Source organism: Plasmodium brasilianum, chromosome 11, assembly GCF_023973825.1.
Source record: "Plasmodium brasilianum strain Bolivian I chromosome 11, whole genome shotgun sequence".
Classification (NCBI taxonomy): domain Eukaryota; phylum Apicomplexa; class Aconoidasida; order Haemosporida; family Plasmodiidae; genus Plasmodium; species Plasmodium brasilianum.
Genome location: NC_090124.1, coordinates 1568678 through 1595761, shown reverse-complemented (window position 1 = coordinate 1595761; position 27084 = coordinate 1568678). Strand labels below are relative to the sequence as shown.

The 27084-nt window shown below is 28.6% G+C and overlaps 7 protein-coding genes across 7 annotated transcripts; 4 read left to right on the top strand and 3 right to left on the bottom strand.

Annotated features, from left to right (window-relative positions):
- Positions 1 to 1254: 1254 nt before the first annotated feature.
- On the top strand, positions 1255 to 2737 carry MKS88_003808 (pyridoxal kinase; the record flags this gene model as incomplete). Its single annotated transcript, XM_067216934.1, has 3 exons — positions 1255 to 2196; positions 2520 to 2565; positions 2664 to 2737. The coding sequence occupies 3 exons, from the start codon at positions 1255 to 1257 to the stop codon at positions 2735 to 2737; spliced, it is 1062 nt and encodes a 353-aa protein (XP_067072619.1).
- Positions 2738 to 3452: 715 nt separating this feature from the next.
- MKS88_003807 (uncharacterized protein) lies at positions 3453 to 4845 on the top strand (the record flags this gene model as incomplete). The annotated part of the gene is made up of 3 exons (XM_067216933.1): positions 3453 to 3650; positions 3879 to 4117; positions 4797 to 4845. 3 exons carry the CDS (start codon positions 3453 to 3455, stop codon positions 4843 to 4845), a joined length of 486 nt encoding a protein of 161 aa, XP_067072618.1.
- Positions 4846 to 6192: 1347 nt separating this feature from the next.
- On the top strand, positions 6193 to 9019 carry MKS88_003806 (kinetochore protein NDC80; the record flags this gene model as incomplete). Its single annotated transcript, XM_067216932.1, has 5 exons — positions 6193 to 7695; positions 7959 to 7988; positions 8205 to 8327; positions 8674 to 8726; positions 8953 to 9019. 5 exons carry the CDS (start codon positions 6193 to 6195, stop codon positions 9017 to 9019), a joined length of 1776 nt encoding a protein of 591 aa, XP_067072617.1.
- Positions 9020 to 9170: 151 nt separating this feature from the next.
- On the bottom strand, positions 9171 to 10076 carry MKS88_003805 (uncharacterized protein; the record flags this gene model as incomplete). The annotated part of the gene is made up of 1 exon (XM_067216931.1): positions 9171 to 10076. One exon carries the CDS (start codon positions 10074 to 10076, stop codon positions 9171 to 9173), a length of 906 nt encoding a protein of 301 aa, XP_067072616.1.
- Positions 10077 to 15746: 5670 nt separating this feature from the next.
- Positions 15747 to 16091, bottom strand: MKS88_003804 (uncharacterized protein; the record flags this gene model as incomplete). Its single annotated transcript, XM_067216929.1, has 1 exon — positions 15747 to 16091. The coding sequence occupies one exon, from the start codon at positions 16089 to 16091 to the stop codon at positions 15747 to 15749; it is 345 nt and encodes a 114-aa protein (XP_067072615.1).
- A 2010-nt stretch (positions 16092 to 18101) lies between these two features.
- MKS88_003803 (TRAP-like protein) lies at positions 18102 to 23389 on the top strand (the record flags this gene model as incomplete). Its single annotated transcript, XM_067216928.1, has 2 exons — positions 18102 to 18175; positions 19171 to 23389. 2 exons carry the CDS (start codon positions 18102 to 18104, stop codon positions 23387 to 23389), a joined length of 4293 nt encoding a protein of 1430 aa, XP_067072614.1.
- A 1072-nt stretch (positions 23390 to 24461) lies between these two features.
- Positions 24462 to 26546, bottom strand: MKS88_003802 (uncharacterized protein; the record flags this gene model as incomplete). The annotated part of the gene is made up of 1 exon (XM_067216927.1): positions 24462 to 26546. The coding sequence occupies one exon, from the start codon at positions 26544 to 26546 to the stop codon at positions 24462 to 24464; it is 2085 nt and encodes a 694-aa protein (XP_067072613.1).
- Between the last annotated feature and the right edge of the window lie 538 nt (positions 26547 to 27084).

Genomic DNA, 27084 nt, shown 5'->3' with positions numbered 1-27084 from the left:
TGTGCAGTGTACGCAATTGTAAGCACTTTTACAGTTTGCTGATATGAAATATCTTTTCCTTTTCAAAATCAGCCTGATACATTCATTAAAATTAATAGCTTACTTCTGTATATGTATGTATTCATGAATGCACGTATGAACGTCCGCATGCGTACGTATATATATACATATATATATATATATACAACATGCACATGACGAAAGACAATAGATCGTTCTTTTTTGTGAAAAAAAATTGAAGATTGGAATACTGTTCCCTTTAAATAGTATTATGCAGATTTGTCACAAGCCCTTGACCTGCTTCATTTATTTTAGTGCATCGTTATTTTCTATTTATTTTGGTAACACGACAATATTATGTAAAAATATATATTTTTCTTAGCATAGGTTTGGTTGTTAAACATAATTCCTCTTTTTTTTTTTTTTTTTTATATACCCCTGAGTGTCTGTGCATATGTATTGTATACATACATTCGTACGTTCTTATTATAAATTTAAGTTCACACCTCAAAAAATTATCTTTTCTAATAGTAACCGGACGTCGCATTAGAGGGCAGAAGGGAAGTTCATCAGCTATTACAATATCGACGCAATATTATTTTTCCCCATTCCTACTCCTACTCCTATGCCTTTCTCTTTCCTTTTCCCTTCGCTCTGCTTTTTTTTTTTTTTTTTTTTTTTTCCCTTTATCTCCACTCATACACAATTTAAGCGCCTCACACTTGTAAAAAGTAACTCATGTACATTCTTATTATATTTTATTCTTTTTGAAGAGAAGGAATAAAATTTTGAAATAAAATTTTTTTACCACAAATGCTTGACAAAAAAGGAGTATATGTAAATTTATATGAAGCATGAATTTCTGCTTGAACCATTTTTTCGGTGTATAATATTTCTTTCTTCCTTTTTTCTTCCCCCTTTTCCTGCCTGTTCGTTATTGATGAATCATTTCTCCATAATCCCCTTCATTAACGTGTACATTTTGTAGGGAAAATTTTTCTCTCTTCAAATGCACACATCGTAGATTTTACTGCTTACAAATTTTGCTTTTTTTTGTTTTTTTTGCTTTTTTACAATTTTTCGGTTTTTATGCTTTCTAAGCTTTTTTTGCTTTTTTGCAATTTTTAGCCTTTTAACAATTTTTTTTTTTTTCCCATTTTTTGCTTTATTTCCATTCCATTCCTTTGCTAGTCCAGAAACATACACATTATATACTTTGCACATAGTGTTTGCTCCTTCTTTGTCCGTACAAAGATGAGCAAAGAAAATATCGTTTCTATACAGTCTCAAGTATTTGATGGATTTTGTGGAAACAATATTGCTTCTTTTGTGTTAAGACGAAGAGGACATATACCAAAAATTCTGAACACCGTTCATTACTATTCAAAGTACAAACACATAGGTGATGAAACAAAACACGAGGAATTAAACAAAATTTTATCCGAATTTATCAAAGATAATGTGTCAAGTTTAGATTGTAACAACATATATTTCTTAACAGGATACATTAATACGAAAGAGTGCGTTGAGGTGGTACTCAAAAATATTATAACTTTGAAAAAGGAAAAGGAAAAAAAATATATCAACCTGAACAGTGCAGGGGTGACAGGAGCATCAACTGCGGAAACAGTAGCAAAAATGGCAGCAACAACGACAGCAACAACGACAGCAACAACGACAGCAGCAACGAAAGAGAAAGATGAAAAATGCCAAACAAAAGAAGACGAATACTTAATTGAAGATATAATAGAAGTTAATTTTTTTTGGTTATGTGATCCCGTAATGGCAGATTATGGAAAGCTATATGTCCACAAGGACGTTGTTGATGTTTATAAAAAGTATGCCTCATTTGCAGATATAATTACGCCAAATCAGAATGAGTTAGAATTACTATGTGATACAAAAATAAATAATGAAAATGATACAATAAAAGGCTTAACACTGTTACTAAATAGTGGAGTTAAACTTGTCATAGTAACTTCTGTTCAGTATAATTTTGATATGGATCATTTATATTTGTACGTCGGTTTTTTAAGTAAGAAAAAAGAATTAACCTATTTTAAGTATAAAATATACAGATATGACTATTGCGTGAGCGGTTCAGGTGATTTGTTCTCTTCACTGTTACTATCATTCATTATTAGGGGTGGAGGAAATATTCTTCACATTATTTCCAAAGTTTTAAATATTCTGCATGTACGAAAAAAAGGGGATATGAGTATATATACATGCATACATGCATACATTCTTACATTCATACATTCTTACATTCATACATTCTTACATGCATACATGCATACATTCTTGCATTCATACATTCATACATTCTTACATTCATACATTCTTACATGCATACATGCATACATTCTTGCATTCATACATACAACGGAGGTATAAGCATATTTATTTGTGTGCCCGTGCACTTGTCCAATAGATGCCCTCCTTTTTAATATATATCCTCCTTCGCAAAAAAAACATTGCACAAGTATTTTTTTTTTTTTTCTATTTATTGTTTTCAGTGTGTTATAAAGAACAGCTTAAATTCGTTGGAGTTGCACATAATAGGTAGCTATTAAAAAGGGCATTTTTGATATAATTTTGTTTTTCTCTTCATTTTGTACGTAGCCTTTGTTTCATTTTCCATTTTTCCGCCTTTTTTTCAGAAAATCAAGATATAATTGCAAGTGACGGGTTATGCGGTACTATGCATAAGGAGGAGCCTGTTTTTTTATTATAACTTCCGTTTGTCCCATTTTTTTTATGATTCATCTGATAGTATATATTTAAATTAACGTGTTTATTAATGAGAAAAAACAAAATGAAGACGCTTAAAATTGCACTTTATTTTCAACTTTTATATTATTCACATATGGTTAAATCTTTTAATATGTATATTTATAATCGTTGTGAGTTTATATAAAACTTTTCATTTTTTTTAATTTTTCAAACAATTTTCTGTGTATATAATAATATATATGCATTTTGTTCTCTTTGCAAAATGTTTTTCCTGTTTATACGCATATTGCGCGTGTACATTTTATAGGTATATATGCATATATATATATATATGTATATATATATGTATATTTTTTTTTTTTTTTTTTAAATTATATGGATTTAATTTCTTACTTGTTAAGGCAAATAGAATTAGCAAAACGGCGATAAGAAAAAAATGAAAATTTAAAAAAATAGTATATGTATCTTCCAAGTGAAGATGTTATGTATATGTTTATGCATATATTTTTGTACATACATAAATACATGTATACATACGTACATACATACGTACATACATTAATTCATTAATGCTAAATGTTTGCATGTATATTTATGTATACTAATATGTACAGGCGTATGCACGCATATGTATGTAACCGTACATGTCATTTACGTAATTATACCCCTTTTTTAATGTAAATTTCCCCTCCCGCCCGCAAAAAAAAAAAAAAAAAATGTCCTATGGCTGGTTGACTGAAAGCACATTATTTGGAAAAAAAGAAGAAATCATTGAATTAAACAAAGATAAATTATTTAATGAAAATAAAGGTAATGACAAAAATGAAAGTAGCATTGATAAATTGAATGGCATGGTTAATTCTTACCTTCAAAATATAAAGGAGAATAAAAAAAATCAAATAGGGCGAAAAAAGGTAAAACAAAAATAAAAATAAAAATAAATGGAATACCACAGCGACAAACATGTATGCGTATAAAGAAAAAAAGGAAACACACGAACAAATAAAGAAGTATATGCATAATTGTAACAATTCTGTTTCATCTTCGCAATATTCTGGCACCATATCTTTCCCCCTTGTTTCCTTTGCACCCATTATGCGTAAGTGTATTGTCTTCTCATGATATATTCTTATATCCTTCAGGTAAGTTATCATGATAAATTGTACAATGCCAAGAACGAAGGAGTGGATAGAAGAAACAAGCAAGATAAGAAAAATTCCTTAGTAAAAACACAAATAAATAAAGTGAAAAAGTATGAACAGCTTAAGAAAAAAGGACAGAATGATCCCAAATGCTTAGTAAATTTCGAATCAAAAAAGGAAGTAGAGCAGGAGTTGGAAGAAATACAAAAGATGAGGCAAAAGAAAATAGGAACACAATTGTAGCTGTTTGAGGGTGTTGGGGTTATAAATAAATAACTTATGCATGATGTATATATATATATGTATATATATATATATATATATATATATATATATATATGCATGCATGTATGTACATGTTATATACATTCGCGGGAATGCATAATTACATACGCCCCACGAAAAAATGGTAATATTTATTTTATTCTGTTGTCCCAGGGTGTAAAAAGTATTATACTTGAGAATTCAAAATGTATAATGAATAAGAGAAATGAAGAAAACCAAAATGAATAAAAATAAAACATTGATTTTATTGAAAGTCAAATATGGACAAATTGACACGTACATTAAACCAATTGAATGAATTACTTGCGTTATTATTTTGTTTAAAATTTTTTTTTTTTTTATAGCAGCGATGGTAGTGGTTGAAATAGTGGTAGCAACCTTGTGAAATATGCATAGAGATATCAAACGATTATTAATCCATGACTTTCATTTTTCTTTTTTCTGTTCCCCTAGTTATTTTTATTATTTACCATTTTGGGAGTTTTTTTTTTTTTTTTTTTTTGTTATAAAGTTCAACAATTAAGAAAGTTATGACAAACGCATCTTTTGAATTCGCGTAAAAACAGTTTAAAACACATGATTGAAACTTCTTTTAAACGCTTTTTTTTTTTTTTTTTTTTTCTTTTATTAAAGATACTTGGAAAAAGAAGTAATTCGTCTCTTGTATTCGAATATTGGTTAGTAATGTACATTAAAAAAAAAAAAAAAAAAAAGTTGAATTTCAAGTTCAAGTTGAAAAAATTAGCGATTAACAAAAGCAGAGGTTAATAGGATTAGACGTGATTATAATGGGGGTACATGTTGAGAAAAATATACGATGTGTGTGCAGGTCTGTGTGTGTGTGTAGGTCTGTGTGTGTGTGTAGGTCTGTGTGTGTGGGTTGGTGTATGTTCGTATGTATTTCCATATACATATGTGTATATGCATCCTATATTGCTTGCGATTAATTTGAAGGCGTATCCCCTACGTTTATGCCTTTCTATCGCTATAATATACGTTTGACAGTTTGCTTCATAACAGATTTTGTGTAATTGTGTGATCCTATAAAATTTAAAAATGATTAGGATGAATTTATGTTGTTTGGAAAAATTAATTTGACTTTTTTAAATGGCTGCTTAAATTGAGTACATGTATAGAGACATATACATACGTCCATACGCATATACGTACATACGAACGTTCGAACATTCATCTGTTTTTAAACTTTCGCATGAACAGGTAATAATTTTGCGAAATATGTTCAGCAAATTTTGCGCATTTACTTAGTGTGAGAAAATAAAAAAAAATAATAAATATAATAAAAATTAATTATTTTATTCTGAACAGTTCATTATTTATTTATTTTTTTTATTTTTTTTTTTTTAATTAGCTAAATAAACATTATCACTTCTCTATCATAATTTAAAAAAAAAAAAATATATATATATATATATATATGATAAAATAACGAATAATATAACGATTATACCATTTTGCATAATGGAAAAGCATACCTCCTTCTGTGTATTACCCATATATGCGTATTTATTTTAAGCTTTAAGATTTGAACTTTATGAGTGCTTCTCTTACTGTTTAATGTATTTTTAGTGATTGCGTTATTGCCTATTAGCCTCTTGCCTATTTTATTGGAAAAATAGGAAGAGCATAAAAGCGAATTGCATCAAAGTGCAGTACATTTAATCAAATTAAACCAAATTATAACAATTTAATCAAATTTAATTGTACTTCATCATTTTAATCGTACTTCATCAATTTAATCGTACTTCATCAATTTAATCGTACTTCATCAATTTAATCGTACTTCATCAATTTAATCGTACTTCATCAATTTAATCGTACTTCATCAATTTAATTGTACTTCATCAATTTAATCGTACTTCATCAATTTAATCGTACTTCATCAATTTAATCGTACTTCATCATTTTAATCGTACTTCATCAAATTAGTGATATTTAATAAAACTGTTTTAATTTTCAGCCTGCATTCTGGTCAAGCGGTTTTCTGTCCCATGCCACCCTCGCCCGCAAAATGAACAATCAATCCGTGTACAATAAATTCAGTTCAACGCTGTCTGTGTTTAACAACAATGCTAATTTGAACAGTAGCATTTACATTTCGGGGGATAAGAAATCAAAGTCAAGGACCTCCTTGAACGCCTTGTCTTTTTACAAATCGAATGCTTCCGTTTATGTAAAAAAAGTAGATAAAACAGACAAAAAAGAAAATGTGAAAACATTAATTCGGTACTTGGGATGGAAAAATTATAGTGGTAGTATATCTCCAAATTTATTTAAAAACCCTAGTATGACAGATTTGATAAATATATGGAATTTTATATTTAAACATGTCGACCCGATGATTGAAGTGAATAAAGATAATTATGGGGAAGTCGTGTTAAGTTTTTATAAAGACATAGGATACCCATATACCATATCAAAGTCTACATTAGTTGCTCCTACGACGGGTCTTCAATATAATACACATTTAACTGCATTGGCTTGGTTATGTCAACTACTAATTTTCGAAGCGGAATGTTTTAATGATATAAATGAAGAAAAAGATTTGAATTTTTCAGATGACTTAAGTGAAGACAATGATATAAAGATGGATGACTTTATTTTATATAGTTACAAAACACACATAAATAAAGAAGAGAGGAATGCAAATGATATGTTAAATGCAAAACTTGATAAAGAGATCAGTAGGCTTGAAAATGATATAAATACCAAAAATGATGATATTATTGAAAAGAAAAAAAAGATTGAAGAAGTAAAAATTCACATAAAAGAAAATGATGAATTAATTAAAAGAAATAAAGTGTTATGTGAAGAAAATAAAAAAATAAAATTATTATATACAAATAGTTTAGATGAAACAAAAAAATTAGAAAAAGATATTGAAATGTGTAAAAAGAATAATGAAGAGGAAAAAAACAAAACAGAAAAAATTTTAGACGAAATTAATAAAGTAAAAGAAATATTACAAAAACAAACATTAAACAAAGCACAGTTTTTACAAATGAATGAAAATATTGATAAAAATAAAGAAAAAATCGAACACATAAAAAATGAAATCAAAAATTTAAATAATGAACATCCCAACTTAAGTGAAAAATTAAATAACAAAAATAATGACTTAAAAAAATTAGCAAAAAATGTTAACGAAAAATTAAATGAAATTATGCAAAATGTTAATATGTACAAAAGTATATCTATCTCTCAGTGGACCAAAATAAACAACATTAATATAAATATAGACGCATTCACAGTTGATAATATGTTAAACATAAATTGGAAGGACAAAAAGGCAGACATAAAAACCTATATCGAGCAAGATGAACACGAATTAAAGAATACCCTAAACTTAATTGACGAATATGAGAAGTACATTACAACAATGCAAGACCAAATAAACGAGCTTAAATCAAACATTACACAGAAGGAGGACGCGGTTAAAAAATTAGAAGATGAAATTGCAAAGTTTGTGATCATGTCCGAGAAAAAGTTGAACCAAATTGTTTCGCAAAATGAGGTAAAGAGGAGTAGTAGAAGAAAAAGAACAGTGCAGAGATGTGTTTACATGCGTATGCATATGTGTAAATGTATATATATACATATATGTACACGTGCACGTACACTGTCGTATATATACCCATTTTGGAGGCCTAATTCTTGTCGATTGAGCTGACCTGTTCAGCTGCCTATCCTTTTATGTATATATATATATATATATGTGAACCATTTTTATGATTACCTTACTATCGCAATTATTTCCTTTTGGATTTTTTTTTTTAGAAAATGCTAGGAGATGCAAAGGAAAAGAATGTAAGCAACGTAGTGAGCAAAACTTTCCGTGGAGCTCATTACACCCGTTTGTTGACATTAGAATAATTTGAAATTACCAAAAAGTGCAAGCATGATGCATACATATATATGCGCACATCGTTATGCATAAACATATACCTGCGTGCGTAGTCTGCAATATGCCAAATTAATTTTAACAAAACATAATTACCTCTACTTCTTAACGTTTCATTTTAGAATAAGGTTAATCAAGTACTCAAAGAAGTGCTCGAATCAAAAGAGGAAAAGGAAAACGAATTTAACCAAGTCAAAATGGAAAATGAAAAAATGTTTAAGGAGAAGTTATCCGCGCTTCAAAAGGTAAGAAAAGTGGTCGAAAAAAAAAAAAAAAAAAAAAAAAAAAAAAAAAAAAAAAAAAAAAAAGAAAAAAGAAAAGAAAGATGAATAAAAATTAAAAACAAAAAAATATTAGAAATAAGAAAATATAACGTAGTAAAGCAAATTTTTTTAAACTGTACGTATGATATGAAGTACACATGTACTACATGTTGTGCGCCCCTGCACAAAGGCACGTTTCGCACACTCTATATCATTGTTGGTCTTTCTTCAATTTTTTTTTATTTTTTTATTTTTTTTTTTATTCTTTTATTTTATTTTATCTTACTTTTTTTACATTTTTATTCTATTTTATTTCCTTTTCAATCAGGCTTGCGCCCTTTTGATAGAGTTGAAGAGCTACAGCAAGTCATATATATCCATGTAATTAAAGAAAACCGCTCAAATATGTGCACAAAAAATGTACACATACATTTGCGAATTATGTCACACCTGCCTGCACAGTTCATATTTTTTTTCCGGATTTTTAAAATTTTGCTTTACATTTTTGGCATATTTTTTAATTTTTTACATACATATATATGTACAAATTATGTATATATACATGTATATATATACATATATAATTTTTATATTTATTATGCTGTAGCGTGTTGGACGAAAAAAAAAGAGAGTTAGAGTTGTACAAAGATCTTCATAAAATCGTAACAGAGTGATATGAACGCTTGTTAGTGGAGGCAAATGGTATGAAACAAAGCACCGGTTGCATAGCTCGAAAAAAAAAAAAAAAAAAAACTACAAATAAGATGCAAAAAAATGGAAGAAATATGGAAAAATAAATCATATCATATCATCTCTCTGCGGAAGCTACTGCATATCGAGGTGCAAATTTGCAGATAAGACTTCATCGATCTGATGAATGGTCTTATTCATATTCTCATTGTTCTTTTTAATAATATTTTCTATGTTTTGTATTTTATTTTGGTAATTATTAATTTCTTGCTTTTCTGTATCTTGTTTTTTTTGAAGTTTTTTTACATCTTCTAATTTTTGAATTTCTAAACTTAACATCTCATAAATTTCTTTTCTCTTTCTATCTTTTTTTATTTCTTCAAGTATTATTCTGTAAATTTTATTTTTCTTCTTAATTTTCCGTACTTTTTTTACATTAACTCTCGTTTGTTTACTCAAAAAAAGAAAATCTTTCTTTACTGATGATAATTCTGTAAGCAATAAATTTATATTATGTTCAATTCTGTTGAAGTAAAGATATCCATTCAAGAGGGACAAATTTTCATCCATTAAATTTTGTTTTTTTAAATCAATTAGAGAAGTATCATCACTAAGTATGCTTACTTCCTTTTCGTCATTCTTATCGTTCTTATGGTCCTTATCGTTCTTATCGTTCTTATGGTCCTTATCATTCTTATCGTTCTTATGGTCCTTATCATTCTTATCGTTCTTATGGCCCTTATCATTCTTATCGTTCTTATGGCTCTTATCATTCTTATCGTTCTTATGGCTCTTATCATTCTTATCGTTCTTATAATTCTTATCACTCTTATCGTTCTTATCATTCTTATCGTTCTTAGTGCTCTTATCTGTTTCTATCATGTTGTCACTGCTAGTCGATTCGTTCTTCCTTTCATCCACATCTTTTAAACTATTTGTGTCTTTTACAAACAGATTGATTGATTTATTAATACAAACAGCAAAGTCCACCTTGGGCTCGAAAAGACTCTGCACGCATGAACCGGCAAAAGCATTCTCCATTGTTTCTTAAGAAAAAGGGGAAGCTTGCAATCTCTTTAGAGTATAACTTGCGCGCGTATGAGCATACATGCATATATACATATATTTACATGTACTCAGCATATGTGTATAGGCTCTTATTTCTCCTCATCTGATATCATTTTTTATTTTTTATAAATTGCACTAATTTTGGGAAAACAAAAATCTTTTCGTAAAAAATGTTCACATAAGGTTACATACGCAACATACAGATATGCATCATAAGAAGAGATGTTGTAATATGATGAAATATAAATATTTGCTAAGAAGCTACTGTGCTGTTAAACAACTGTGAAGAAAGAAAATTACGTACAAATATTTCTTCCTCTTTCATAATAAGCGTAAAGGGAAAATTTAAAGTGAAACATATATAGGTTACGCCATAATGTACTGTATTACGTTATACTATGTTATGCTACGTTATTTATATATTTATTTATTTTTTTTTTTTTTTGTTATACTTTTTGGAAATTGCTTAAATTTTACATTAATTTGGTGAAGGTAAAACAAAATGCTTCAACTTCGTTAGCTCAACATGATGATTTTAAAAAAATAAAACGCCGAAGGCTAGTAAAACGTAAATATTACCATTATACAATATTATGCAAAATTTTACCTTTTTTTTTTTTTTTTTTTTTTTATAAACATTTATAATTACAAATTTGTATGTATATTTATATTTCCGTGTACATGTATTTCTATGCACATGGGTTATTGCTCATATATATGTACATAGATTTACTTCATTTTGAAGCTTAAAAATTGTAAAAATGTATGCTACATACGTATAAATTTAAAAAAATAAAAAGGGAGGACAGTCAACTATAAAACAAACAAGCGACAAAATGAGGAAAGAGAATAAGGCATTGAACAATTAAATAAAGCGTTCATCGAACGGTAAAAGATTAAGCAAATCGAGCATATGCGTATGTATATATATATATATATATGTATATGGGTATTCATATTAATCCCGTTTGTACAATATAACTTCTAATTATGACATTACAGAAGTAAAATAAAATAGTATAAAGGGGCTAACCGAAACAACACTTCGTAGTTAAAGCAGTGAAAAGGACAAATTCGATACAATGAGAAGATAACTGTATGTATGTATGTATGTATGTATGTATATATATATATATACATGGTGAAAACAAAAATCATATATATTACAGCGGGTAAAAAAGGTAATTTAGCTAAAATACATTCATATATATATGTATGTATGCAAGTATATATATATATATATGCATATTTATAAGATGAATGGGCTTTGGCACCTTTTGTGGACATGCGTTTTTTGCCCTTTTATGGAGTACTTACCATAATATATAATTTAATAATAAATTATTGCTTGTTCATAAAAAAAAAAAATTTTCCATTTATTGGAAAAAAAAAACTGTTCATAAATTATGCTCTAAGTAAGCATAAGAAGGGATTTAAAACAAGGGGAAACGATCATAACTATAGCAGTTGTAACTGTAGTAGTATTAGCGATGGTTATAATGAGAATGATGCAATAATTTATGGTGATAAATGCAGCTATAACTCTTATCAAGATGGTTTTGTAAGTACGTTGGAATCCCCAATAATTGGTTTAAAAATTGGGCAAAAACTGAACAAAGAAAAATTAACAAAAAATAAAAAAAATACGTCATTATTCCTTCTTAACAACAGCAATAACAAATTAAATTTTAAACTAAAAAAAGAGCTTTTTTTATGTAGAAACAGGAGTCTACTAAATAATTTATTATGTCTTTATTATTTACCAAATGTATCTAAGGCATACTTAAAGGGTATGTTAGAGTCCTTCAGTTTGAACGATTTGCTTATAAAAGAAAATATTTTATATCATTTAAGTTTTAGATATCTACTTACAGGAAACCAAAGTAGGAAAAAGGATTGTAGTAAGGATCAACATGAAGAGCTACTAAAGGAACTTGAAAAAGACAATTATAAATTTATCCTGAATCATGCAAGGATATTAAAGAAGTATGTTAAGAAAATGAGGAGAGAGCAGAAGGAGCAGGAGGGGGAGAAAAATTCGAAACAATTTTTTAAAGGAAAAGTCGAACAAATGGAGACACAAACAGATGAAAGGTCAACCCCCCCGTACAACAAAATTATAGATATTCATTTAAAAATGCGAAAAAAAATGAACATCATCTTTGTGAGTATAAATAAGGAAAATAATATTTACAATATGTACAAAAAGGTTAAGAGAAATATCACGTTTTATGATTTTTATGATCGGTTAATAATTTTAAATTATTTTTACCGTAATGAGGAATATAGACTGTTATTGCTTTTTTTCAAAAATTATGTATACAAAATGCTTAGTATAAATAATATATTTATCATAAATTTTATTAATAAATTAAATAAAAAAAATATTTTAAGTGATTATTTAATAAACCCTAATTTTACATATAACAATTTACTCAGTGGTACCTCATTATTACACACTAATAATACAGACAAGTATAAAATAAAATTATTGCCTGTTAATAAATTTAATTTTTTTAATAGTTATATGAAAGATCAGGTATATTTTAAGAACAAACGTTGCACATACTCAGATATCAATTTTTTGACTTATGTCTATATGTTAAAATGCTTTTTAAAAAGAAGAAATTACTATTTTTTAGAGTTATTTATGAAGCAATTTTGCCTGTACTATTCAGAAAATATAAATATTTTATATGACCATTATTGGTACTATTTTTTTATAACACTATCCTTTTCAATGAAGATTTTTTATGAAAAAAAAAAGTTTCATGTGATAAATTATGAACATACTAATTTAATAGAAGATCAAAACAACCCTTTTATAAATCATATTAATATATTTAATGAAGACATTTTCACGAATACGAATAATTATAATACTTCCCACTGCAAACATTTGAACAGTAAGATAATATCGTATATAGAACAAAATATTGCTCAGCTTAATAGTATTTCCGGGGAAGGCGGCATTTTCAAATCGTTCTCTCTCTTGCTAATGTTACAGTACGTTTTCCTGCTTCACTTGAACATTGACACTGTTGATTTTGTGAACAAACAATCTGCGTATTATTTCGCAAATAATATGGCAAATAATACGGCAAATAATACGGCAAATAATATGGCAAATAATATGGCAAACCATGTTACTAGCCATATCGCTAGCCATTGTTCGAATGACCCTCTTCAGAACGGGATAATGAATAACAGTTATGAAAATATAACAAAGAGGAAGAAGAAAGTGAATAAAATTGAAGAGCTTAAGAATATAACAGCACACGAAAATGAACTCCTCCCGAAAAGGAAAAAAAATAGTTCATTCACTATTGAGGGAAACAAGAATTCTGGGGTTTTAAAATATGCCGCAGGGAGTTTTGATAATACTAAAAATTTTCTTTTGAGATCACTTTTACGGAAAAAAAAAGAAGACAAAAAAGAAGAAGAAACGCTTCACTCATTTCTGCTGTGTACAGAAAAAAGAAAAAAAATTTTTTCCATCATCATTAAAGGGTATAAAGAAATTTTAAGAAGCAGCACATACAAAACAGTAAATGAAACAATTCTTATGTACAATAACACCTTTGAAGAGTTACATATGTTCATGGAGAATTACATAACTGACATAGTATCTAAATCACTAAGGCAGAGCAACGAAATGATTATTGAGTTGATGTTCAATGTGAAAAGTATACTATCCATGTGCAAAATTAATATATGCTTTTTTTTTATGCTCCTATCCACATTTGATACATATAATTTTAATACACTTGCTCTGCACCTTCTATACGAAAATAATAAATTTATGAAGAGTGTAAAACGAGGAATACACAAAATGATAGTAGACAGATTTAAAAAATTGAAATGCCCAATTGAAGAAAACAATAAATTTATCTTTCAATTTGAAAAGGTGTTGCTTGAATATAACACTATTTATAGTATTTATAAGAGTATAATTAAATGTAACAATAAGGAAAAGATCAAAATTTTAATGAAAAAATTAATGAATAAGGATAAAACAAATACAGACATATTTCAAAGAATATTTAAGACACCCATTTTAGCGCTGAACTTAAAACAGATATTTTTTATTTTCTATTCTTTAAATAATTATAATCTGCATAATGAAATTATTCATCTGTTTTGGCACATTATGAAATATGCGCATTTTAAGAAGTCATTTTATAACATCATGTCGAAAAAAAAAAAAAGCAAAAGAAAAATACATGGAATAAAATAATCAAAGAAAAATATAATTTGTGCAAAAAAATTCTTTTCATTTATTTTGATTCTACTTTGCGTATGGATAATTCCTATCATTTTTCAGAAGGAGCAAATTATATGAAAAGTTTTAAAAAATTTTTTTTTTTTTACCGTAACCCTTTATATATATTTAATTACTTCATAAAAAAGTACAAAAGTGAGAAATGCAAAATTGAAAAGCTCAAAACTGAAAAGTGTAAAATATATACGAAATCAATTAAAGAGGGCGGTGAAAATGAGGAGATGAAAGAGGAACTACAAAAAATAGAAGAGGACAATTTTTTTGATAGGCAAAATATTAAAAAATTAAAAGACGGTAAAATTTTTAAATGCTTTTTCTTGGAAAAAATATATACCCTGGTAAGTGAAAAGGAGTATACATTACTTTTCAACGGGTTAATGAATTATTTATATAAAAATAATACAACACTGAATTGTGAAGTAACTAGGACGAGTAAGAATGAAGGAGTACATCTGCATGTTCAGTACGTATATTTATACTTTTACCTTACATGGAAAGGCTATTTAAAGAGGCATAAAATTTCGAACATTAATTTTTTAACATTTTTGAAGACATGTTTGCTAATGGATGATATGGATAAATTTCAAAAAACTCTTTTATTAAATCAAAATATAGCATGTAAAAATTATCTTTTTATTAATTCTTTTTTAAATAATCATCTTGTTCAGTGCAAAACGGGAATAGAAATTTTAAGAAATTATTTAGCTGCACCAGTTGATATATATATTATGCACAAAGGTCAGCTGATTATTTTTAATTTAAATTATTATGAAATTATAAAAAGAATAGACGAATTTGTCAAGTATAAGACTAAAACACATCTTATCTTTTTTATTGATTATCGAAAGATTTTCATTAGTTTAATGAATTTAGAATACTTCTTCAGTCTTGCATTTTTATACAAGGACAAATTTTTAAAATTCCTTGGTCAGGAAGAAATAATATTAAATCACGATAATTTTTTCAACATTTCTGAATTTGTCATATTTTATGGAAAATGTATAAAAAAAAAAAAAAAATTCTTCACTTTTTTTATACCCATTATAAAAGCTTTTATATTTGTGCAAATAAAAATATTAAAGATGCATTCATAGTTACTTTGAAGTAGATCATTTACAGAGCAGATGTTTTTGCGCCTGTCTGCATTTATATTTGTTTATATATGTATGTTTTAATGTTTATAATTTATTACTCTGAGTATGTAAATTTTTTACCAATCATGAAAAATTATTGAACGCGTTCAACTAGTATTTGGCATTTCCGCGAGCATATATATTATATCGCTCTGCTTGTTGTTGATGTTGCTGTTGCTGTTGCTACTGGTCTTTTTATTTTATTTTATTTTTTAACTTTTTTCCTATTTAATTTGAACACCTATAGCGAAAATACAAATTGTCGCTTTGTGATGTGCCAGTATGACTTATACTGTTGTCACTGGTACAAGTTGACTTTTGCGAAAATTTTAAATATGATTCCTGTGCAGTTGTATGTTTATGACTACCCAAATTTTGAATTATAATTTGTTTATATTTTTTAGTCCACATTCTGGTAACCCTTTTTAAAAGTAGCAGAGATATTTTAAATGTTGCTGTAAATATTTTTCTGTCCTGTTCAGAATTTTTTTTAAAGTAATAGTTATTATTATTATTATTATTATCATCAATTTTATCGTTATAATTATTGCTATTTTCATATTCAAAGTTCATAACATTTTTTTCGAGCTATATTTGGTGATATTTTTTTACAAAAATTTTTTGAAAACTTTCTTTTTTCTTATTACAAAAATTATATGTTTTAGAAGGGCAGTTCGAATTACATGAACAAGTCAGGCAACATTTAGATTTTTTAAGTAATGTGTGAGAAATAGGTGAATTGTGGCACCTGTGTTAATTATGCGACTCGCACTTACTTTAAAAATTATTTACACGTGCTTTCACAATTTTGTATAACAGATTGAAAAACGTAGAAAAGGGCTAGGTTTCTTGTAATCTGTTATTATTTTTTTTTCACTTATTATTCTTAATTTTTCTTTAAGTATAATAATTTTCCCTTTTTCCTTTTTTTCATTTTTCATTTCTTCTTTTTTTTTTTTTTTTATTCCTTAGCTAGCTAAATGAAAAAAAGATTTTAATTTATGAACATACGGAAGGATACTCCCATGTGGGTGCCTAAATATCAGTATCAAAAGAAATAGTAGTAGTTATTATTCTGTTGTTATGTTGTTCATTTCTATTTCTTGTCCACTCTATTTTGTTTCCTGTAAAACGTTATTTTATTCTACCTTTTTTTTTTTTTTTTTTTTTTTTATACAATCCACTCAATTGTCACCTTATATTACACAATAAATTTTGGTTAAGCATAAATATTGTTTTTTAACCTTTTGGAAGATTTATTTTACAGTTGTAATAAGCATGGGCTGTGAATGACGAGAAGAACATGCATAATATATAAATATACATAATATATAAACACATAAACACTTACGTACATATATACATGCATACATAAACACATACGTACTTACACAAATACACACATAAATAAGTACCTCTCCGCGCAAGTGTGCAAAATTGTGTTAGCGTGTGTAGGTGTGTAGTCATAGACGTAAGTATGTATGACTGTGGACATGCAAAAGTGTCTATAATGCACATAATTTTCAACTTGAATAAGAAAAATCGGAAAGAGAAATTTTGACAAAATGAGCACTTAGTATAGTAATATTGAAGTATGACACCCCGAAGACAATTTAGGCACTTAAATATAACAAAGAAAAAATTCATTTACCTATTTTATTATTATTATTATTAATATTTCTTTTTTATTATTTTTTATTTTTTGCTTTTTTTTTTATTTATTTATATTTTTTATTTTTTTTTGGTTTTTGTATTGTGTTTTGTTGCATGTTATTTTATTTTTTCTTTTTGCATTTATTTGATTACATGTATATATAGAAAGGCGGAAAGACACTAAAATATTCATGCATTTTTATTGAAGTGAATTACTATAGAGTTTTAAATGTAATGGTCTCATTCAAAAGAGAGAAAATAAAAAAAAAAAAAAAAAAAATGTTGTTGTACGGAGTATAGAACAACGAGTTAAACAAAAGAAGCATGCTTAAATATAATATATAAAACATTAAAAAAAAAAATGAAAAATCAAAAATTAAATATTTTGAACACTTTTTCAAGCTTTTTTTTCTGCTCTTTAGAGAAAATATTGCATGATGTTTTCAATAATGTCATACATAATAATTAGAAAATAAACATGTATTAAGTACCTACAGTAAACTATTTCATTTTGTTCTGTTTCGTTTTATTTTATTTTTTCATTTTACACATTTTAAAAAACAGGCGTGTTAATAATTGATTTAATTTTTTTGTTCCCTGAGAATGCTTTCTTAACCGAACATTTAATTTGAGCTTTTCCTGTTGTTTTGTCTTTATGCAATAGCTACCCAAATTATTTGCAGTCTTTTCCGCATTAAGTCTGTAGCTATTTGCGCATTATTTTTGCAATTTTTTTCTTTTTCTCTCCTAATTTTTTGCGCATTTTTGTTGCAACATTTTACTCCCGTTCACCTTTATTTTTTCCTTGTCAATAAAAAGGTGTAAATATGTTCCTAAACATATGCACATATATATATATATATATATTTACACACTATTTGAACATTTCAGACAATTGTCCTTTTCCTTTTGAAAAAAGTATAAATTTATATGAGTTTGGATAGAGCAAAGTGCAAGCCATTTTTTAAACAAGCACCTGATGTGTGTTTTTCATTGGCTCTAATGTGAACATATGATAATATAAAACATTGATTTAAAAAAAAGAATAAAAAAAATAATGAGAGTTGTTACAATAATGTTTATTTACCTTTTTCATATATGTTGATCTTTTTGTCTTTTTTCTTTTTTATGCTCCTGCTTGTTTTGAAGTAATTGACACACGTGTGTAAACACAAATGCATATTTGTTTTAAGTATATATAAATATATATATTTGTCCGTGTTCAAATGTTCATACATCTGTTTATATTCATATATATACGTATATATGAATGCTTGTATACATTTCTTTGTGCCTATAATTTTAAGGAAACCTCTGAGTAGTTGTGCGGGAAAAAAAACATACACGGGTAGCCAAAGTTTTTAATATCGAAGAGCAATTATTTTTTAAAACACTAAGAAATTGGTGATAATGAAAGGGGAAAAGCAAAAAGTAAAAAGCATAGAGAATATATTTTTTTTATTTCTTTCCTTCTCTTTTCTCTTTTCTCCTTCTTTTTCCGTCTTTTCTTTCTGTCTTTGTAATTTTTTTAAATAGTTAACCAATGAACCGAACATTATTTGTTCCTCATATTTTTCATTCATGATAGCACATTTTACCAGCTTGTCCTTTTTTAGTTTATTTCATTATTCTTTATTCTATTTTTTTTTATTTGGTTCTATTGTTATTTCTTTTCCTAATAATTCATAATTTTTTGTTATAAATATTTTTTTTTTTGTGTTTTTTTCAAATTTTTTAATTTTTCAAAAACTTTTGTTCATTGTTGCGTATTGTTGCGTATTGTTACGTATTGTTGCATATTATTACGTATTTAGTATTATTTGCTGTTTATCATTTCTCATTATTTCTTCTTCTTCTTTTTTCTGAGGATTTTTGTTCGTTTTTCGTGTGCACAGCCGTCATCATATAGAACGAGGAAGAATGAGACTCTCTGCCCCCGCATTTTTTTGTTCTTTTTTTTTTTTTTTTTTTTTTTTTGTTCTGTTGTTGGGGGTAAAAGTTTAATCGAGAAGGTAACGAAAAAGGGAGATCTCGATCTGGTATTATTATTTGATGTAGTAGTTAAAGATATAAAAGATAGCAACCATGTAGCGGCTCTAAAAAACATTGTGAACTTAGGAAAAGAGTTGTTAGTCAAGAGTGAAAGGAATGTTAAACTAACGTACATTGTATATGACAACATCAGTGTGGAAACGATGATAAGTGTAAGCAATAATGGAATGCTCAGTAGTGTCGGAGAAGACATTAGTAAAATCAGTGGTAGCAAATCGAGCTTTGAAAATTTCAGAAGGGAAGTGTTGAGCACTAGCATAATGCAGTCGGACAGGGGCTCCCAACATCTGAAGGCACTAAATTATGTGGGGTTAAAACATTTTTATAATTCAGATGAAGAGTCCACAAATATGGTGATAATGTTTATAAATTCAGATGGAGATAATATTTCACAAGATAAGACAGATTTTAATATAGTTCATTATTTATTGGATAGAAAAAATATTACACTGAATATAATAACTAAAGTAAATTTTATATCCAGTTGTCATTATATACATAATATTGGTCCTAATACAAATGAGTTACTAAGATGTGTGTTAAAAAATTCATATTATAGTAATAAAGTATTAAAACATACATTTGAAAAATTTTATGATGATTTACCTAAAAATGCTGTATGTAGTGAATGGACAGAATGGTCTAAATGTTCTGTCACATGTAACATGGGATATCATTATACTAAGAGAGAAACACTAAATAATATAATTAACCCACAAAAGGGATTATATAAAAGAACAGGTAAATCTTGTTTAGAACAAAGAAGTTTAATTATACAAGAGTGTTTCAATACTAGTTGTGATCATTCACTAGATGTATGTGACACTGAATTTGATCTGTCCATTTTAGTAGACGATTCTTCTAAAATATTACAAAGCTTCTGGTTAAAATATATTGTTCAGCCAATTAGAAAATTAATAGCACATTTCAATATTAATGAGAACCTTGTAAATATTTCTTTAACTACGTTTTCTAATGATGTATATAACTGGGTTGACTTCTCTAGTAGTATGTCTAGAAATAGAGATGAACTACTCACATTCTTAGAATATTGCAGATATAATTTAGGTGGCTATTCAAAAAATATTAATAAAGCACTTAACTTTGTTCATGATAAGGTATTAAACACAAATGTATTAAGGCCAAATGCCAAGAAAGTCCTCCTTGTTATCAGCACTGCAGAAATGGATGGCAGCACCACAGAACAAGTCCGACAAACAGTTGAAAAAATCAAGAACCGCTACGATGCGCAGATTTACTACGTTTCGCTCAGCACCGCGCAGGGGCAAAGTGCGGATGCGTCATGCGCTTCCAGTAGTTATAGCAGCGGTGGTGATGGGGGCTTCCCCTCACAAGATGGTCAGAAAAATTATTTTTTTTATTCCCAAGGAAACTTATTCACTATAAAGAACACAATTATGGATTTACAAAAAGTAATTTGCCAGAAACTTAGCGACAATACTTCTCCGTCGAGAAGGAAAATGGAAGCAGAAAAGGATCCCCCCCAGGCTAGTGATGCTACTGGCAATACCAATATTGCTGCTTCTAGAGATGCTGCTGCTACTACAGATGCTGCTGCTTCTACCGATGCTGCTGCTTCTACAGATGCTGCTACTTCTACCGATGCTGCTGCTTCTAGAGATGCTGCTGCTTCTACCGATGCTGCTGTTTCTAGAGATGCTGCTGCTTCTACCGATGCTGCTGTTTCTAGAGATGCTGCTGCTTCTACCGATGCTGCTGCTTCTACCGATGCTGCTGCTACTACAGATGCTGCTGCTACTACAGATGCTGCTGCTTCTACCGATGCTGTTGCTTCTACCGATGCTGCTGCTACTACAGATGCTGCTGCTACTACAGATGCTGCTGCTTCTACCGATGCTGCTGCTACTACCGATGCTGCTGCTACTACCGATGCCAGTGACGAAGTAGGAGAGCGGGATGGTCCGACCATTGAAGCTGAAGAAAATGAAAAGGAATCCAGACAAAAGAGCCAAACTGATAAGATAGGAAATTTAGAAAAAATAAAATCATACATGATGAAAAGTGCATTAAGCTCTTATTCTCTTAATGAGGACAATGATGACAGTATACAATTCAAAAAAAGTAGAGACATGTTTAAGTCAATAAACGATATAGACAAAATAAACAACTACAATAAGAACAATAACAATAATGATTATAATAATAGAAGTAACAGTAGTAATAACACTAGCGGCAATAATAATTATTATGACTATGATGATGATGATGGTGATGAGGGAGCTTCAACAAGTTATCGAGACAGCATCCCTCTGAGGAAGTACAAATCTGCATATAACTTAGCCCCATTACCAAAAAATAAAAGTAAAAATAAAAATTTAATAAATAAATTATTTAAAATCTTGTTCAGGAAAAAAAAAAAATATCGTATTAAACATGTGCAGTCAGATGATAGAGACAAGATGAAAAACTTTATAGAAAATATAAAAAAATTGGACGGAACAGATGAAGAAAGAGATGGAAAGGAAAAAGAAATAATGACCCAGTTTCATTCTCTTTTAGAGGATATATTTAAAAATGCAAGAAAAAATTCTGACCAGGCAGGTATGAGTGTAGATACAAATCTAGATCGTTTTGATGATAGCGATGATGATAATTCATCAAATCAGTTTAGTATTTTCCCTTCAGTAGATGGAAGTTACAACTCGCATCCGCAGGGGAGTGTATCCCATAGTTGGTACTATATAAATCCAGATGCAGTTTTCAATATAGACAGTATACAAGAAGGAAACATACAAAACAAAGGTGATAACTATGAAAACAAATTTAAGCAAAAAACAGAAACAGATATAAACATCCTTGGAACCAATATGCACGATCTATATGATAAAATTAGAGAAGAAGGAACAAAAAATAAAAAGAATAAAAAAAAGAAAATAAAAAAAAAAAATAAAAATAAAAATAAAAACATTTCAGACGAAACGACAAAGGATGGCATGCCAAGTCAAGTTGATGATAATTTAACAGACACAAAGACGTATGTACGTAGAAGGAAAAGATCTATAAATTTTGAAGAGGGGTTAGACGACCCCATTGAGAGGGGAAAGGAGTACACCGTAGCTGATACTAGTAGTAATAACTTTTCAACGAATATCATAAAAAAGGAAGGTAAGGATGTCGAAGGGCATGTATTACATACTGGAAAAGGAATTGATGCACACTCAAACCAGCAAGAGGAAAATACTGCTACAGATAGTACAGCTGGAAGTGAACACATAAATTTAGAAAACGTCGAAAATTTGCAGGGTAATCATTCGTCTAATGTACCTAAGGACAAAGCCAATGCAGACACAAAGATGGACAAGAATAAAGATATTAGCAGTGAGCAGCAGGGGGGAAACAATAATGCTGCAAGTAAGAGCACAAGTGATGATGGTACTAGTACGAGCTTTGATGGTAACGGCTCTCCCAATGACTCAACGTGCACAGAGCCATTCAGCAGAAAGGGAAAAAATTGCAAGAAAAAAAAAAATATCTCTAAATATGATATAATCAACATGTTCAGACGCAAACGGAATTTGGAAAATGGCTTTATAAACTTTTCCTTTGACAATGATCAAGCATCACCTACTCGAGAGAATGCCCCTGTGTCGTCTGATGAAAATGAAGAATATGAAAAAAGAAAAAATCAACTAGGGGAAGTAGCAAACGTAGCAAGTTCAGCAGACACAGCGAACGAAGAGACACAACTTTTGGACGAGAAAAAAGATACGACGCTATCTAGGAAAAATACAATTGCAAAAATGAATAGACAAAATGATAAGGATGAAAGTAATATCATAAATAATACAGAAGATTCAGAGTTATGGAATAGTATGAATCTCCAGTGGCAGTTTGAAATGGAAGACCTTAAGAATAGTTATATGGGTAAAAAAGATAATAGAGAGAGTAAAGATGACAATGAAAATACATACACTTATGTGTATCAATCAGCTGCTTCACTCATCTTAGCTGCTATTTTACTTGCAACTGCTTCAATGTATTATGTAAGTAAAAAAAATAATAAAAATAGCACCATAACAGGTACTACAGATATTAACGATTTTGTTATTATAACATCCACTCCAAAACATCAAGAAACTAAGGATCAGATCATTGACACAATGAATAATATGTCGTGGAAGTAAGTGGAAGAGAAAACAAACAAAAGATGACGCGAAAAAATGAAAAGAAAAAAATAAGGCAATATATAAGGAGCGTAGTATAGATCTGTATGGAGTGCAAAACAAATCGTTAATACGACGCAGTTTAAAATTGATTCAATCTTTCTTAACACATTGCTCGCTTTATTCACATCTTATAAACCATATATAAACTATAATGTTTATCGTTTAAATAACAAATGTCCCTTTCCCCATGTGTTCTATTGCACTACATATAAAAAGGAACTCACAAATACCACTAAACCACTGCAGCGTTACAATTTTTTTAAAGTATGCTTTTTAAAAGAGTAAATAAAGGAGGGGAAAATGTAAAAGGATAGAGCGAGGGGAGAAATTTCAGCGATATGTATATATACCTATGAGCGCATATATTTAATAGGAAACATAGAACCTGTAAATAATAAATTTCATGGAGGAACAAAAAAGGAGCACGGAGCACGTTCCGCGCATGCACGTATATTTTTGTGTGTGCACGCATATATTTATGTATGCGTATAATTCTCGCCTTTTTTTTTTTTTTTTTACATACTAATTCACCATGCTAATTATCTACTTATAAAACATTCTATCTTCCATTTCAACACCTGGTCATAAGAAAACAAATATTTTTCATTTTTAAAGAAAGCATCAAAGTGAAAAATAATTTTTTGTTTACTGATTTTCTGTGAGCTATAAGAAGGACTATAAACGTGTCATATTCATGCAAAATAAAAGGAAAAAAAGGGAAAAGACGCGAATGGAGTGAAATATATGAATGGTGTGAAATACATGAATGGCGTGAAATACATGAATGGCGTGAAATACATGAATGGCGTGAAATACATGAATGGCGTGAAATATGCAAATGAAGTGCAGATGGACTAAGCAGTGCAGATGGACTAAGCAGTGCACTGCCAATGCGCTAGCCAGAACAGGCACAAATATACAATTAATACACAGAAATGACTGACCTTGGAAGCAGTTTTCCCCTTTTATTTTTTTTTAATCCCTTTTATAGAACACTTGTGATATTTTCCTAAATGAAATGAATAGGGTATCACTGATACATACGGTTATATATTCTTTCCATGGTAGCATAATCAGTTTCTTCTGCCTTTATAACTCTAACAAGACTTCTTAATGTTATTATTAAATAAGGAAAATTATCTATCGTTTCAAATACAGTTACATCTTTTAGTATTAGAGTAGAACCAACATCAATGTACTTTTTATATTCCTTTTCAACTTCTTTATGTACAGAAGCAGGCATATGACCTGAGGGATCCATAGCTACGATGAAGAACCCATGACTTCGACATCTTATGCTTTTAACAATAATTATCATTCGCTCAATTCTATAATTAGAAAACTGTTTATTGTTTAAAATGTTGTGTATATTATATTTATAAAGAAATGACTTATGGTTAGAGGGGTTATTTGCTGTGCATTTGTTATTAAAGTGGTTAGCCGCTATATACTTATGTGCATTTATACTCAGGTGAAATGGGTCAAGGGGCAAGTCTAATATTTGTAAAGCTTTTACCCAAGAATTATATTTAATAAAAGAGAAATAGTAAATTAATTCTTTCCTTTTCTGACTTTTATTTTTTCTAATTTTGAGTTCCAATTCTGTTGATTCCATACAAGTGCTAGATGAAGGTAAATTAATATTTAAAGAAGTGTTTGTGCCTATGGAATTTCCTCTTATTGATGCTAATTTTAAAGGATATCGTCTTAACATAGTTGATTCAGTTGTATCACCTTTTAATAAAGGTATATTCGTACCTTTACATTTTTCTTTAATTAAAAGTTCATTATCAGTACTAGGGTTATTATAATTAGCACTCCTATTAGATATTTCATTTATATTATGATCTACCTGTACATTTAAATTTTCATTATTTTTTATATTTGATATACACTTATCTTTCTTCATATCATGCGCTATTATGGGTGCATCATTTTCCATATCATTATATATATTACAATTATTTGAATTGTTAAATTTGTCCGTAATTATGCTATTATTATATATTTGTTTTTCTTGCAATGTTTCATCATTATTTATTCGATTTGTTATGAAATACTCTTTGTAAAAATTTGTCTCTGAAAATTTTTTCCCCTCATTACATGTAGTAACAACCATCATATCTTCTTTACTCTTCTCTTTGAGTAGATATTCCTTACAGATAAAATTTTTTCTTTTCTTTCCTTCATTTTGTATTTTTTCATTATGATTTTTCTTAAATTTGCAGCTATTTGTAATTTTTTCTTTAATCGAACTACTTAAATCTTTTACAGGAGGAGGATGCAAAATAATTTTCTCTTTTGCTCTAATGTTCTGTTTTGCCTCATTTTTATTTAACAGAGTATGGTTATAAGAATAGCTCACTCCTTCACTAATTTCACCATTTCCTGCATTTTCATTATTAACCCCTAGTTTGTTAATGCTTGAGTTTTTCCTTAACTGTTCATGATTTTTATCGCTTGGACCACGGTTTGTGATACTTTTTTTCCTGGGTTGTTCATAATTTGTAGCACTTTTTTTCCTGGGTTGTTCATAATTTGTAACACTTTTTTTCCTGTCCTGTTCATAATTTGTAACACTTTTTTTCCTGTCCTGTTCATAATTTGTAACACTTTTTTTCCTGTCCTGTTCATAATTTGTGGTGTGCGGATACCTCTCCTGTTCATAACTTATGGTGTGTGGGTGCCTGTCTTGTTCATAACGTATGGTATGCGGATGTCTCACTAGTTCATAGTCTATAGTATGTGGATGTCTGTCCTGTACATACTTAATCGCACTGGTACGCCTTTCCTGGTTATTTTCATCTTCACTAAATGATGGGTTATCATTTGAATGGAGATAAGTTGCATAATTACGATAATTTACTGCATCCTGATTGTTATTACTATTCTTCACATTAGCATTCTCACTGTTTGTGCTTTTAAAAAAATTATCCAAATTCTTTATATTACGAATGTTAAAGTTCAATACAGAATTTGATAAATTTGTATGGCTTTCACTTCTTATGTCTTTCCTGATGGGATCTAATTCTTTCTTTTTATTTTTGAGTTTATTTTTCTTAACACATTCATCATCGCTCTCGTCTAACAAACATGACAAATTTTCATCAAGCATAATTGTCGCTATGTATACCCATTGAATAAATGTTTAAAAAAAAAAAAAAAAAAACAGAAAAAAACATGAACAGTCAGGTAAAATTGTCACATTGTACCGCAACTTTAAACAAACAGCTGTAACGAATCTCACACTTTTTTTGTTTTTTTCTTCCCTTTTCTTTTTTTATTGTCATCACATTTTATGAATGTCAGGAAAAAATTTTTCATAATTAAAGTAAGTTCAAATTTTGGATACTTAATGCAACAAAAAAAAAAAAAATAAATAATAAAAAATAAAATAGAAAGGAAGAAAAATAAATAGGATACAAAATAAAAAGGACGTAAAATAAAATGGAAGTAAAATAATATGGAAACAAAATAAAATGGAAACAAAATAAAATGGAAACAAAATAAAATGGAAACAAAATAAAATGGAAACAAAATAAAATGGAAACAAAATAAAATGGAAACAAAATAAAATGGAAACAAAATAAAATGGAAAAAACAGTTGCTTATGCAAAAAGTGAAAAGGGCTGTATTCGGTTAAACTGCTTAAT